The sequence below is a fragment of the Anarhichas minor genome, unplaced genomic scaffold (genome assembly GCF_050575085.1).
Source record: "Anarhichas minor isolate MPS153535 unplaced genomic scaffold, ASM5057508v1 ptg000136l, whole genome shotgun sequence".
In the NCBI taxonomy this organism is placed as follows: Eukaryota; Metazoa; Chordata; class Actinopteri; order Perciformes; family Anarhichadidae; genus Anarhichas; species Anarhichas minor.
In genome coordinates this window covers 6,515,230-6,531,358 of record NW_027466582.1, presented here as the reverse complement: position 1 = coordinate 6,531,358, position 16,129 = coordinate 6,515,230, and the positions used below count along the sequence as shown (strand labels likewise).

The 16,129-nt window shown below is 42.4% G+C and overlaps 1 protein-coding gene across 1 annotated transcript in view; it reads right to left on the bottom strand.

Moving 5' to 3' along the window:
* Nucleotides 1-16,129, bottom strand: part of esrrgb (estrogen-related receptor gamma b) — a 79,562-nt gene that overhangs the window by 12,575 nt on the left and 50,858 nt on the right. The window contains exons 4-5 of the mRNA XM_076084599.1: nt 9,167-9,582; nt 5,453-5,569 (exon numbers count right to left, since the gene is read on the bottom strand). Coding sequence (XP_075940714.1) covers nt 5,453-5,569; nt 9,167-9,582 — 533 coding nt within the window. The remainder of the gene's footprint in view (nt 1-5,452; nt 5,570-9,166; nt 9,583-16,129) is intronic.

Below are 16,129 nucleotides of genomic sequence, written 5' to 3'. Positions count from 1 at the left end.
TTTTGTTTGATTGCAGAAGGAGAGGGAGGGCAGAGGGAAATGGGTGTGGGACGAGGGGAGAAGGAGGGGGAGGGGTGTATCAGGATGGCGTCCCACCTGCTCTAACCCCCAACGGGCTCACAAGACAAAGCAGGAGTTGTTCCCCCATAACCGCATACACTGGCATGGCTCTCTTTATCATGTTTTACACTTTTCATAAATCTGAGCCGGCATGTCGCGAGGGGTATTACTGTGCATTACAGAACCTCGCTGACCACAAATGATGGCCGGGTTGATTCAGGATCCCTGGTGTGCTTGTGTAGCAGGTGTTCCCACAAATTGTTGCATGTTGGAGTGAATGAAGAGAAAAAGACATCGTGAGAGCAGAGTGCCAGCAGGAGACATGGACCTCAAGGTCCAAGCCCATGTCACTTGTCAGGGTTGTGATATACATTCCGTACTTGAATGTGTGTGCTATGAGCACCGGGGGTCAGCACTTCGCTAAATCCCCTTCTTCAGAGGAACACGTGTTGGCCTCCGTGTCTGATCTATCACCTGCCAGGCAGCGAGGACAGGCCAGTGAGGAGCCTCTGGGTGGGTGCTGACACTCAGCTGCAGTCTGCCAGCTACTCTGACACCCTAAAAAGCAAACAAGTCCCCTACATGTGCTGTCAGATAGACAAGTTTGCGTTACAAGAAAAACATCAAGTGGCAAGGGGGCATTCCGTCTTTAAAGTTGAACTGCCTTGTATCCACAGACGATGAGCAATACACGCAAAATTTAATCAATTTTTTTAACGTAAGTTATTCAAATGTATCGCCTAAGACATCGAAGGCCCCCATACAGTATAGACCTTTGCTATATCTTTATTTTGATGATGCAATCTTAGTGTATGGATTGGTTTCTGATCTAAGCCTATTGATTGGAAAGGGACCTGACAGTCTGTGATATTGGATATGGCTCTACTAATCTTTTGTGTATGTGGCTGGAGGAAAATAAGGCTGTAACGTTATCCCGGTAGCCACGTTCGCTCAGGAAAGACTGCTGATCCCTATCTGTGGTCGGGAGAGGGCGAGACAGCGGTGTAGGTTGCCAAAATAGCCTGGCAGCTTGTATTTATTCACCACATTACAGCGGTGTCAGAAAATCCCCACAAGCAAAGAATACACCGCAGAAACACTGAGCTAACACTAAAACCGACGAGCATGGACTTCAGAGGAGGAAGAGCCTAAGTGTCCTTTATTGAAATCGTAAAAATATTCTGTCATGACAGAAGGCCTACAGGGGTTGTACACTTCTTTTTCAATAGGACCTATTTTTTTTAAAGAATTTGTTTCAGCACTAAAACTACAAAAATCTAAAAAAATAAATCTTCCATCTCCAGCAGAAAATACCAGGACCGACTCACCGAAAAACGCTATTTCAGTCCAGAAAATTCTTGCATCATTTAACAGCAAACAGTAATGCTATTGGGTCATTAGCGCTGCTATTAGCTGCGGGCACTGACTCCTGGCAGTCGTGACTGACACCATACCTTCCGCGGGTTGTAATTATGTGAGAATTTTTCCATTGGACGTGTGACCTTTTATCAGCCTCAGCTGGACATTTAAGGGGTCAGTGCATGAGGCTGGTTTTCTCAAACGGACGTTACCTTCCACCCAAGCTCATCCAGCCGCTCTGCTGAGGCGCAGCAGTAAAGCCGGATCTGCAAAGAAGTCTGTCATCTACAAGAGATTTTCCTCTCAGACACAAGATGTGAAATTCATTTCTTGTCACACAAAATTGGTCACTCAAATCCAAACTGGCGTAACACAGAAAACACACGAGACTATCAAGCAGATACGACGTCTATCACTTTAATTTACCGACTCATTTTGCTTCCCTTACTCCTTGCTCAAGTGTGTTGAGCTGCTACTTCAGCACAGTCGAGGTGTTTGGGCCGACACCGGACTCTAAAAAGCACCTGAAGCCACCGAACCGGGCTTGAGAGCTGAAGTCGGCTGATTAGCGGCAGGTGTTACGGGGAGGAGGGGCTCCCCCTGCCCGCCAATGGTGCTGGTCTATAACTGTAGCAGCTGGCACTTTATAATTCAAGATGGCATGCTTAGAGCGGAGCTTAGAGGGTCCTGGTGGAAATATTAGACACTTTTAGAACGACTGATCTCATAAGTTCTCTCAACATCTTCTGCAGAGCGAAGCCTTTCTCGGGATACCGATGCACTGAAACAAGTAAAACTTTGTGATGTTGTGAGCAAGGTACGAGCGATAAGCATTCACGAGGAAATAACTCGAAAATGTTCGTGTTTTAGTCTATACGTGTATGCTAATAGCTGTAGAATCTCAAAATAGAAAAAGAGGTTTACAATGAAACATGTGGTGATAAGTTTCCTTCTCACATGACGCCTGCATTCATATTACACTATGTGATTATTCCTTTTCCATGACCAGCCCTTGGCCACTTGTTACATGGTGATCTCATTACATGAAGTAGGGCAAGCCGCTGTCCCCCACTGATTCCATGATCAAAGCCCCCCCACGTCTGTAAGAGGCCACGCCACGGCGCTATGCCACGATTAAATGTCCTTTTTCCTTTTAATTGAATGCCATCACTTTCAGAGAATCACCTACTGTGCTGCTTGTCGCGGTGGCTGTGATGCCGCGTCTCAGGAGCAGCAGGCGGTGGAGGCTACAGATTCCCTCTCACACACAAACACACACACTCACTGTCCACATCAACGGCTTAGCTCGGCCCGCCACAGACGACACCCTACCGTTTTTCCGCTAAGCATGCGCTAATAGTTTCAGCTTCATTTCTGAAGCAACTTTGTTTTTTCTGGCTGAGAGTCAAAGCCTCGGTGTTAGATATTTGGGCCGGGATGAAGACATCAAGAGTGGACCCATTTATAAATAGTGTGTGTTACAATGTGCAATGGCAATACAATGGACGACCCTTCATTCTGAGATGAAGAGACACAGCTACGTCAGTACACAGTGAAGTTGTATTAGTGGAAGTAAACCAAGAGCCTGACATACAATCTTGTGTTACCGCCACAGATTGCAGTTAACTGCTGCTGCCTTCTATTATGAGTTGTGTTTGGTGCTGGCAGAACACAACGGAACTGCTTGGCCATGGTTTATTTTAGGACATTTACGACTGTTGTGTGTCTAAGTTCAGTCTATAAACAAATTCTTAAAAAAATAGTTGGTAGAGACTTGGTACTTGGGAGATACATGTCATACAATCAGTGCGGATGGTAGAGGGCTAAACTTAAATCAGTCTTCAAACTGGGTTACAGCAATATATTTAATGGAGTCTAATGCTCATGTCCAATTGAATAAGTATTAAAAACACAGACATTACTATGGAGCCATCATTTGTCAATTAAACTCTGGACTCAGTGTTGGTTTGGTGGATCAAAAGCAAGACTCTGTGGCCGCCCTTCGGAAAAAAATCGAGATAATCACGTCCCCCAATGCAGAAGTTCTTCACAAAGAGCGTCTCTATGGTTTTTAAGCGTATTTATGGACGTTTATTATTCGCGGTTAAGATCTAGGATGTTATCCTCGGAGAATGTACGAACCATGAATTAGAAAATAGGTTTTATCTCTGTGTGTTCTGTTTTAACTGAGTTATAACTTTGGGAAGGAGTCTACATTTTGATGTTAATGGCAACAATTGGGGGCGCTAAGAATTTCTAATATTCTTAACCACTTTCACGAGTTGTGTGTCAAAGCCACTTCTCCACTGCTGACAATCAAACTATAATATTACTTCCTGTTGTTTTCAGACTACCTGCTTTTACCCGTCCCTATGTTTTATTTGCAGATTTTTATCAAAGGAAAGGTCAGACAGAGAAAAAGAGAATAGAAATCAAACACATGCAGGTGAGGTAAAAACAACTTAAAATAAATTATAAATTAATATGCATATCTTTTACATGCCTATATCTAATTTACAAATTAGGCTGCTACACAACGGCATAAAAGGCTAAATCAATATAAATCAATGTAAAATTATTTTGACATCAAAGAACTTTTGAGTCTCATATCGACAAAGACAGAAACTAAAACTGGAGGAAAGAAATACAATTTAATAAAATTATTGTTAAATTGTTGAAAATCAACAAATAACACATAATGCTCCTTTGTCTATATTCGGCACCTTCACTAGTGTTTGAGAGTTGCCACAATAAAGAAATAATTTATCCATTAATTAAACTTCTTTTGGTTCATAAAATGTCTAAATATTAAAGTTGCTCTGTAACAGTGATGTTACAGAGCACAAATCCAACACGGTGAATGAAAAAGCATTTTATCTATCTTTGATCTCTAAATAATGGATTCCCAGCTGAACCTCTGTTTCAGTCAAAGTTTCTTTACAAATCTTTGGATACAAAGAAAATGTAAAAAAATAACACCAATTTATAAAAAAGTTAAACTTCAGTACAATGACCTTCTTTTGTGTAGTTGCTTAACCATTCATTACAATGTGTGGGGGGGCTTGTATTTAATATATTTGGGTCATATTTTCATGACATAAGGCCCTTTTGAGGTCTAACTGAATTGAAATCTGTCCAAAAAAGTTCAAATCCAGGACTCTGTATTGTAATACTCTTAACAAAAGCATAACTAAGAGCTAGATTATATGCATCAGTGTGGAATATCTCTTCTAGCTAAACACACAAATGTAAAAAAATAAAAAAACAAACAAAAAAAACCTCTTTTCTTTGAAATAAAAATAAAAATCTATCGGCTAGATTTCCCCTCTGTACTCCCAAAGGTCTCTCTCTGGAGGAGAAACAACACATGCAGGAAGTGAGGTGGGATGTTCGGAAAGCATTTAGCGGATCAATATAGTCCAAGCGAGAGAGGGGAAGGGAGGCAGACAGACAGAGAGGGAGAGAGAGGTTGAGGGAGAGTGACACCCAGAGCCCAGGGGAGAGGGAGAGTCTTTTGGGAACAGCCTGTGCGTTTCAAGAGTACTGTTACACTTCTCAGTCAGTCTTGGTAAGAACATCCAACTCAGCAGCTTTTTCCACCCGACTGTTTAAGAGCGAGAGGCTCGTCGGTGTGAGGGGAGGTAAGTAAGGCTCGTGGGTCACTGGTGTCTCCCGGAGACCACAGACATCTTTAATATCTGATCACTGACCCTTCTTCTAGCCTCCAGTGAGATGGTTAGACAATATTAAATTCACTGGCACGAGACAACTGCTTATCTTCAATTTTTTTACATTTGATTTCTTCATTCCAATCAACAGTATAATGCTTGTTTGATTGATATGATGTAAGAGAGAAAAGCAAGAATACTTTACATTTGAGAAGCTGTAAATAGACATTTTTTGTCACTTCTTGATATTTGGCCTAAACGTCGTAACAGTTGTCTGTTGTGTGCTACTGCATTTTATTAATCAATTAAGTAATAAGAAAAACACAAAAAAACAAAAATGTCCAGGAAATATAATCAGTACTCACCTTCTTTCAACATGCCAACTTTAAGACATTTCATGAAGCGGCAGGCCTGGCACGACTTGCGTCTTCTTTTGGTGATCTCGCATTCATTGGTGGCCGGACAGCTGTACTCAATATTCCCTGCAGAAGGTTAGAAAAACATGGCGTCATTAATTTAGTCATTCCCTCTGTGAGCACACAAAGTGCACTTCAGCAATTAGGAGGAGTTGTAGGACAGATTTTTGGGATAGAAAAGAAGAACCACATCAGACACAGAAAAACACACACACACACACACACACACACCTGTCCCAAGGTGACCCCGTGTGACACTCCTGAAGGGGAGGAGGGTTTAGTGGCATTTTGATGGGACATGTAAAAAGCACCTCCCCGCCCCAGAGTCCCACCCCCATTTTGATTCTCAGATAAATTAGCTTCATTAATGCAGAGCATCCTCTCTGCAGCGCTCGCCACGACCCCTTTCTAGCCCATCCTTCTTCACCGAAAGCATGATGGGAAGGCTGCCCTCCCACAAGGGCTAAAAGATGGACGCACAGCCGAGCGCTCTGCATAATGCTCTCCGGCAAAGACCAAGACTGGCTGTTAAGACTCGCCAATCTGAGGATCCCATATCGTGTGGCAAAGCTCGATGTATTATTCAGCTCCGTCTTGACATTTGTTGGCTCACTATGGAAATATTTTCTCTGCAATTTAATCACTCGGGTCCAAAAAAAAGCCAGAAATGCAGACGTATTGAATCTGCTGCCTGTTTTTCTCACCAGGTTCCGGTTAACAGTTTTTTTTCCCGGGATCATTACGCGGTCACTTCAAAAGTGGACGTGACCCCCAAGAATCCAATGACAAATTCTCTTTCCCAAGTGTCCAAATCCCTTGATTGAGTGTTTAAACAATGCCCCCAAAGACCAGAGCTGTATTAATGGTACCTAAAAACAGCAAACCAGGTGTTATCTGTAGCAGTTCTGCCAGAGCTGCCCTCCCCCAACAACACACACACACACACACACACACACACACACACACACACACATACACACACAATCCCCTGTTGGTCAAAGAGAAGGTGCCAACATTTGTCAGGATCCCTGGCATCGATGGTGCCAGCGGGGTCACATGCACAGTGAGGGGCCGGGGCACAATGCCAGGATGTTGGCGGAGGCTGCTGCTGGTTTCAGGGTGGGTTAAGTCTTTTACACTGAATACAGTAGAGTGCAGTGCTCATGTGTAGAGACACATGCTGTGTACCATATCTATACTACAAACTCATTTTATACAACATGTACTCTATACTAATGGCCATATTGTACAGTTTGTGTGTGCAGTTAACATACATGACATAACATAATGTAGTACTATAACTAATTCTAAACACGGTTCTCAGAGTGACTAAATGTAAATTAAGTACACAAAAAAGTATGCGTACTCAAAGAATGCTTGTTTTTCTAAAGATTTAATTCTTCATTTTTGTTTTTAATATTTAGTAGTGTACATTAACATTAAGGACGTGTCCTGAATCGCTCCCTATTTAAAGTATAGTGAGCTATCTAATGTCTGCCGTTTTTTAAAATTCTGAGTGTAAAAATGTTCCACAAAGGAATGGAAAGAGTCCATTATTAAAGGAAACATTTTATACCTGAATGGATCAAAAATAACCTTTGTGTGTGTCCATGATTATGTGTGTATGTGAGGGGACGGGGGGTTGGGTTGCATTAGGGTTCCACAATAGTCTTAAATTGCCTACCTCTAAAAGCTCACTGTCGGCATACCCTCTTAGTTAATCAGGTCTTGTGTCCACCTTTATTTCTCAAAGGACATTTCAGCCACTCTAATATCCTTCCTTAACCTCTCTTATTTTCCCTCTAAATTTTGATATATTATTATGCCATGCTATTATCCACGCACTCATCTCCACTCAAGCTGGACCTCTCCTTGTCCTCCTCCTTTACCGGGGCCGGGACCCCCCTTCCTGATTACCATTCCATTAAAGCGGCTTCTCCTTTCAGTGAGTGACCACGTCCCCTGTCCCTTGTCCCTCTGCATTTTATTTGGAGGACTCCTCAGCGTAGCTCTCCTCTCTCCCCTTCCTCTGTTATTGCCCCGCTAACACGTGCCTGAGCTTCTAATTGGCCCCCCATCTCCTCCCCCTTGGGTGTGGGCTGTAGGGGCCCGAGGGCAAAGAACAACAACTCCTCTCTAGACTTTCTGCCGATGAAATGCCTGATTCTTAATTACAGTCACCCAACACTGATTGTTATTGACTGAAACTCCCGCGGCTCAGGACGAATGACGGACAGATTAGGTTCATTACGGGTCTGTCCTCCACGAAGGAGAGCGAGAGGAAGAAGAAGAGGGGGGATCTTTGCAAGACAACACAAAGTCACGCATTAACACTATTTAGAGTCCTTCACTGTGTTGTTGGTCAGACTGAGACACATGCTGATTAAATGACCAGATAAAGCTAAAATGTAAGACTATTTAAAAAAGTTAGGTTGAAGCAATTCATTGCATTTTATACAAACGTTCTGAGTGGCATTTGTAAGATTGTCCCACTTCAAACAGTCCATTGCTGGTTTGTATCTGCAGCATCCTTCTTAAGTTCATTTTGCAACATGTTCAACTAGTAAACAGGTAGCATAAATCCGCCAGAAGACAGTGCTTGGTTTTAAGATAATGTTGGTGTTATTGTTGTTGTTGTATGCTGTCCATTTGTCAAGCTTTCACAAGCGTCCATCTAGCCGCAACATTTTCGTTGTCTCCACTTTTCTTAGCGATTGCTTATTTTGTCTGTCAATACAGCCGATCACACATCGTGTTGTGATCACTGACATTTATTTCTGTTTCTGCAAAACAGGAGCATCAGCGGTGCAGCCTGGGTAAAAAGACTTGGATAAATATTATCACTGTCAATGAAGTCACTATTATATTCTTATATAACACCTGTAAAATGTGTTTGGCTACAATAAAACCACGTAAAGTAACAGGCTATATGATTTATAAATCAGCCTCATTCCTCAACGGGTGTTGGCAGTAATGCACTATTATGTTTTTTGCCAAATAGTAATAAAGAGAGCAACGCACAAGATGTTAAAGTGTTTTTTATTGCCTCTGTAATTTAGAAAAGTGTTCGGACGGATCAAATTTACCTCCTAAATGTGGCCAAGGCCTCACTCGCCTGCTGCCCAGCTCCATGTCTACGGACAACAAATCCTGCAGATACAATTCTAAATTCTGCGTCTCAGTTTGCAGCACATTATCTCTGTCCAAGTGATTATTCTGGAACAGCTCCCACACATGGCAGAGTCAACGCCAGATGTACGATTCACATGCAAACGCATAAAAAAAAAATAAAATCACATCCCGGAGCAGATTTACAGTCTGGGCCTAATGCCTGCTGTAGACGCTCGTAATCACTACCTCGTATTAGTCCCATAAGAGCAGACGGTTGGATAGCAGCACTGAGGAACACGTCAATATGTTTTCCTGGCAGTCCCAATTGTCATGGTAAAGCTACTAAAAGAATTTAGAATCATCGTGAAAAAAGAGCACACAGGTGTTATAACACATCTGGGTTAAAGGCCTAACACTTTCTTTGTCATAATATTCAACCACCTGGGAAATTACAGAAAATATGATTATTCCGCAGGTTTAACTGGGAGCATGCAGGCATTGGAGATGAGCTCCGGTGAGCCAGTGAAAGTTGTAAGAAGAAGTGGGAAATACCTTGTATCGTCCTCTTGAAAAAGGCTTTGCAGGCCTCGCAGGACGCCACCCCATAGTGGTACCCTGAGCCAATGTCACCACACACCAGGCACAGCCTCTTGGGAATGGCATTGAGCATGTACTCGCACTTGATCGGCGAGTCGTCTGCCACGACGCCGGAGCACTCCTCGTAGCGCCGTAGGCAGGCGGCGCCGCCTCCGAGCATGCCTGGGTTGAACATCGGCGGGGAGTCCAAGGCGTGCGAGTGTCTGCTGCCGCCGTTAATGTAGCCGCCGCTGGCGTCAGAGTTGCCACTGGGACTGTGGTGACTGCCGGTGTCTACTAGCGAGGAGGATGGACTGGAAGGCTCGGTTTTGACGTAAGAACCACAGCTGGAGGATAGGTGTCGGTCCTCAGTGGGCATTCTGGTTAGCAACCTGGATGAAACACACAGAAGGTGAGAGTCGAGGTCAGTTTAGGGAACAGAATTTACATTAAATACAGTGCCAACTGAGCCAAATCAGGCCAACGTTCTTGGCTGAATATCTTTGAAAACATCAAATTTATTCTGGAAGGACTCAGTCAGAGAAATTCCCTCATTTTCTTAACTCGCCATGGATCAGCTAATCTTTCAATTAAAGTAAAACAAAAAAAACTGGATGAACCGGGCTTTTAAACGACATCAGCGATATGGAAGAGAGCCTGTTTACCTCACATGCAAATCAGCTCCGATATTCTAGACTGAGACACAAAGAACCTTACATGGAAGTAAATATACATCAGAAAACTGCAGTATCAGTGAAATTACCAGCACTAACAAGTTTGACAAGATGCACAGAGCGTTGCTTTCTTCCATCATCTCCTGATCATTCTGCGAGAGATTCGTCAGCTGTGATGGAGCACGCTGCCCCGTCTGAGTTTGATAGATTATGTTACACGGGCAACCATTTATGTGCTGGAATGCCAAGTGATATACTACAGCAGCTTATTTCTCTCAGGCGAAATGGTAACTAACGACCATATCAACAGATGCCCCATACATCTAGCAAACAATGCCCACAATTGGTCGGCTGCCAGAGGTAAATGAATGAATGAAATTTCAGAAGGCTGTTAATGGACAGAGAGAGAGGTGTTACACTCAGCATATGGAGGATCATGGGTAATACATGACCCAATCAATAGTCCCGGTTAGTTTGCCAAAGGACGGTGCCGGGTTACGGTGGACTTAAGTGAGAAGGTTGGAGAGGCTGGGGAAGAGGCACTGACCTGGGATTAAGTTCCCTTTTCCCAAATTTCATTACAAAATTTGGGAAAAGGCAGAGTTACCCAAAATGTTACACAGGACGGATGTATGGAGAAAAAGTATGAACGATCATTGTTACTGACCCCTATATTGCCCGTTGTGTGTACATGCGTAAAGTCCATTTTATTTATTGTTTATCATTTTGGTTGTGTGGTTTTATTTAATTTATTTAGGATATATTAAGATTAAGTTCACGTTCCAATTCCAATGTCTGAATATAAGGTGTTCTTAGGTTGTACTTGTATTATTATGTTATTATATCAACATTATATCAGCGGCATAAAATGGTGTTAAAATGACAATAATATTGTTTATCGCAATTATTTCTGGGACAAAATGATATATCGTCCAACAGAAGTAGTTACTGTGACAGCCCTACTGCTATTGTTGCGCAATAATTTCTCTTCAGGGCCTCAGTGTGTTATTGCAATTGCAGTAGTTTAAATAACATCCTCTCAAACAAAGCATGAAATGAGGCCTGGATCCGTGTTAGGACCGCTGGCTCTGTCTGTCAGAGCCACACACAACTTGAGCCCTACATGCCTGTGAGCTGTAAATACTGGGCGAGAACAGTGGAAAGCCATGTTAAGAATGTCAGAAACTAACAGCAAGCTAATACTGACCAGATTCCTCTGAACTTGTTGCCTATTTGCTGCCAGGGGCTGACCCGTTTTTTTCAAATGTGGTATTGTGGTCAGTAATGCATTTTCCCTCTGTGCATAAGTGTTTATATAAAGCCATGAAGTCATCCGGCCCCGACAACATGAAACCTCTCTTTTAACTGCTAACGGGTGAAGGGAGGAGGAGGAGATAGCCTCTACCCCTGGGCCAAGATCAGATCTATTGATCCTCTGCTTCCTTCCTGTTCCAGATGAGGCATGACAAAATAAACCCTCCTCTTACGGGTCCCAGACATTCCTTATGCATTTTTAATCAGTCGGGACTGTTAACATAGTGAGAGATGGAGCGATACATAATGTTAGTCTTCATTCTGAGGCTATTGTGGTTTATAAAAGATTCACGGTGCTCGCGTTAAATCTCGCCAGCAATCAGCATGCACCTATACTCAATTGGAAGGAATATTTTTTTCCCATCTGAGGGAATTGGAGAAAGCGGCGTGGCAACAGTTAATACATCATCGCAGCCAGATAGGGGGATTCCCTATGGAATAGTACATTGTGGCATATGTAAAAAGTAGTTCACTCCCCACTTAGCACACAGTAACGCTGGGGAGATGTTTTTTGTTAAGTTTAATGGAAATTTCTAATGGGTCCTTTCAAATCTGTCGAAATGAAATAATGGCACGAACCACCAATTCGTGCAGACAGAAATAGCTTCATAGTTTCATAATTTGGTTTCTTCTGCTTATTATAAAAGAGACGTAGAGTTTCTAAGCGCAGCCTGACTCTCCTCAACCCGCCCCACTCCCTTTTGCAACACACACACACACACACACACACACACACACACACACACACACACACACACTCAAACACGCATTGCACCTAATATCTAATGGGGTAATGTTTGCTCCGCCGCGCAGAAAAATGGTACAAACCGAGCAGACAAGCAAGACTCATCAGACAGACGTGAAGGTCACCTGCCTTGTCTGCGCTGCTGTTCTTTGAGGCCCAGACGGTCCCACAATGGATGCCTCGGAGCAGCGCAGACACAGGTTTCAGTGTGTCCAACACACTGAAAGAAAGAGAGTGTCTAGACAACGCTACGGTGCAAAAACTAGAGCGCTGTCTATAATGTTTAATATGACCGAGGCGCTGCCGAAAGGCTGTACATGCTCAGATCAGTGACCGGTTTCTTTTTGTTTTTATTCTCATTTTTAAATGGAAGTGTGTGAAAAATCCCACCAGAGCAGCTTAAAATCTCACATGTTTATGTGTGCATGTGTGTGTATTTTGGCATGCCTCCTCATACTGGCAGTGTTGCAGATCCCCTGCTTCCCTACATGAATCCTGAATCCATCCACCTCTCCTCTAAACCATGAATTATGTTTTACAGCCTTCCGAATCTCTGCACAATACATTTTTTTTTTACCAGCAGTCCAAAAAAACCAAAAAAAAACAATTCACCACAATGACCTCTTGCTATCCTCGGCTCGACGAGTGAAGGGTTAAAAATCCGACTCTCCATATTTTACTATGTATTTTCCCACAGAGGGAAAATATTATTGTGAAGCTTGGCGTTGAGCTTGGAGCAAGGAACACAACGTAAATCATGGTGCTGAACACACAGTTGAACATGGAAGCGCAGAAGGACAGAGGCAAGGAGCCATGCATGAAATTAGTTCATTAATCTTTCTATGATAGGCTGTCCTTGTTTGGGGCAAACTCTATCAGCTTTAAACTGAGTGCCCCTTCCTGCCTGACACATAGATTACACCGCTAGTCCCGCGGACGGGGTGTCTGGGAAATGAATGGTCACATGAGCGGGAAAATGGGGTAGCGCGTGTCGCCCAAGTGTTAAGTAGCAACAACAGCATGCGCGTGACATGGCGTCGGCACAAATGAAGGTCATCAAAAAATGTGTGCGTTCTAAAATTTAAATGCATTTGTGCGCCGCGACGAATAATGTAGTCAGTTTACGGGGAACACGCATTAGTCAAAATATATTTTTAAAGCACTTTTTAAGGTTATTTGTTACAATAGAAACAGCCATGTTTATTAAAATCTGCACGCTGTGCATGTCTTCATCGTCTTTAGCTGTCGGCTCAAACCTTGCAGGTTCAGATTGTACACGTCTAAATCACAGCCTCTCAGCCATAAACTACAATGTTACATATAAAGTTCTAGTTCCTACCCAACAAGTTTGAATTGTTGCGTCATTAAGTTCTCTTAGGTCTCCTGATCAGTGTCTGGTGCGTTCACTGTCTGCCTCTAAACTGTAGAATAGTTTCATTAGGTTTTTATTAGGCGTCATGTATCTTGTGTTCAAGTATTTGTGCATTAAATGTTTCAGCAAGACAGGGAAAATAAAGTTCAGGCCTGCAAGACTATTTTCATTATTGAAACTGTTTCTTTATTAATTTAATTTATTAATGTAAAAGAATAATATTACCACTAAATATTCTAAATTAAAACGCTGAAGCCAGTTGACGTTTGAAATCCTGAAATGATGATCAAAAACGTTACTGATTCATTTGTTTCAGCGCTAATAAATTGAAAGCTACGGTTTGTGCTCTAATTGTGAAGGACTTTGTCAATTTCCTGCGGTAATTATTCTGAACGCTCTTACTCAGCTAACTGATCACGTTCCACAGCTGAAGAAGGTAAGTGGACCTATTTTCATTTGTTTTGACTGCTGAACAACATTTTTACTTTCTTACATCTTTACTTCAAAGTTACCACTCCTGAACAAGTTGGTAAATTCCATTACGTTTGTACTGCATGGCAGATATACTTTGTTTCTGCTTCTCTCTAACACACACACACACACACACACACACACACACACACACACACACACACACACACACACACACACACACACACACACACACACACACGCACGCGCACACAGAACTTCCAGCATATGGCCTCTTCAATGTCACTGCCACGAGGAGAGATTGCATAGATTTCCCACATGGATGAAGTCTCCTTACCTGGAGTATCAACCCCCATCTACATACACGTCCAACCACCTCCAGGAAATTGCTCTGCCTGCAAAGTCAAACACACCCCTAACTGCCTTTTAAAGAGAGACAGAAGAAGGAGGCTATGGGGGAGAAAGAATAAACGAGCAGAGACTTAAGCCGTCATTGGGAATCAGAGGGGGACTCATGAGGGACAGTTACGATATTGATTTCATAAATAAACAGAGATGGCCATCGATCCTAATGTTATTTTGCATTTCAATTACTGCCCAGTAACATAACCTTCAAACGTCTGCTTCTCCACAGCAATAACATCCACTGATAATCACAAGCAAGTCTTGTCCGCCGCAAATTGGCTTTTCTCTCCCCCCCCCCCCCTCCTCTCTTTTTTTTTCTTTTTCCAAATGTGTAAATGACACAACTTTGCATTTGCCTAATGGTATTAGTGCATGGGCTGAATTTCAAGTGAGACTCAAGCTGATACAGTAAGCGCTCCGGTCAATTGACACAATGCAAATTAACGTGGTGAAGAGGAATTAAGTTCACAATGTGAGACCTCGTGAAGCTACGATGAGGCCCATTAAATTAAACATGCTGGCTGGCCCACACTCCATGATTAGACGCACTGCTTCTTCTCCTTCTCTGTGTGTGTGTGTGTGTGTGTATGTGTGTATTAATTTCATTTGATCAATAAAACAAACTCATTCTAAGAAGTCCTCTCTGCTGCTTACATATAGCCTGAGCACATGAAAGCCACGTCGCGTTTTGATTGAATAGTGGCTGCAAAAAATAAATAAATAAAAGCGTCCATCTACATCCTGATGAATTCAGAGTCCTTGACAGGTTGCCTAAAGGATACATCTATATCCCTATATCAAGAGGTCATGACATGTAATGAAGTTATTTCTCCTTTCATGCCGTCATGCAGAGCTGGGCTGTTCCCTCGCATGCAGCAGCCATCGCCATTAATAAACACGTCAGGCTGAACACTTTTGAATTGTTTTTATCATTTGTCATTGTCATTTTTCGCCTGACCGTCTTCATGAAAACTCAAAGCTGGCGGTAAAAGAGAAGTAGCATTTTCTCCCACAACACCGAACTGTCCCACCACCTGCTCCCTCCATCCGTCAGTAGGCTCTGTTGGCTGATGGGACCAGTAAAAATCGACTGGGGAAGCCAACTATCAAACTTGAAGTTGGGGTTTTTAATAATTTTGGGTACAAAAAACAACTGTGACCGTGTTACTTAAAGTGCGGTGACAGCTGTTCCCATGCAGTGCAGAAAGGCGTGCTGGAAGCAGCCAGAGTTGTCCACTCACTAGAGTGATGAAGCAGAATGCAAGACACTGGCCCTCACAAGTAACAGAACAACATTTCCAGTAATGTTACCAAGACTTAAAATTCAGTTTACTATTTCTAGCGTGCTTTTGAAGAACACATAGAAGCAGAAATAAGACCCAAATTGATATGATATGATCTCTTCCTGTATATATATCTGTTTCCAAATACTCTCTGAGGCAGACATACTTTGAAATTACCACTAATATAACATTTCAATGTGTTCTTGAGTTTTATATCATACAGTTTCCAATTAAACATCTCAACTTTGGTCCAACACCATAGCTAGAACATATACATATACAATATTCTGTTGTAATTTAATTGAGCTAAACTTTTTCAATACTACATATTAAAAACAATTTAATGTTTACTGTGCCTCTCGTTTGTTAAGAAAAACTGAGTTTGTTATATATTAAATATCAACTTTCTAATCTCTTCCTTATGAAGCGGAACTATGCGGTCATGTTAAGAATGTTGACAAAAGATGATCTATTTATTTTGTTTTACATATTAATGACACTGACTAACGGAAAAGTTACATTATAAACAAAACATGGCCATGTGGAGGACTAGTGTAATACATACAGAGGCAAAGCATAACACGATGCGTTTCTCCTAACAGACACAGTCAGGTGTTTCCATGGTATGGCACGGCTAAAATTAGATCCCAGGTCAGTGAGCGATTCTTTGGTCTCATCCGTACATGTATATATGCACGCGCACATGTGTGGGTA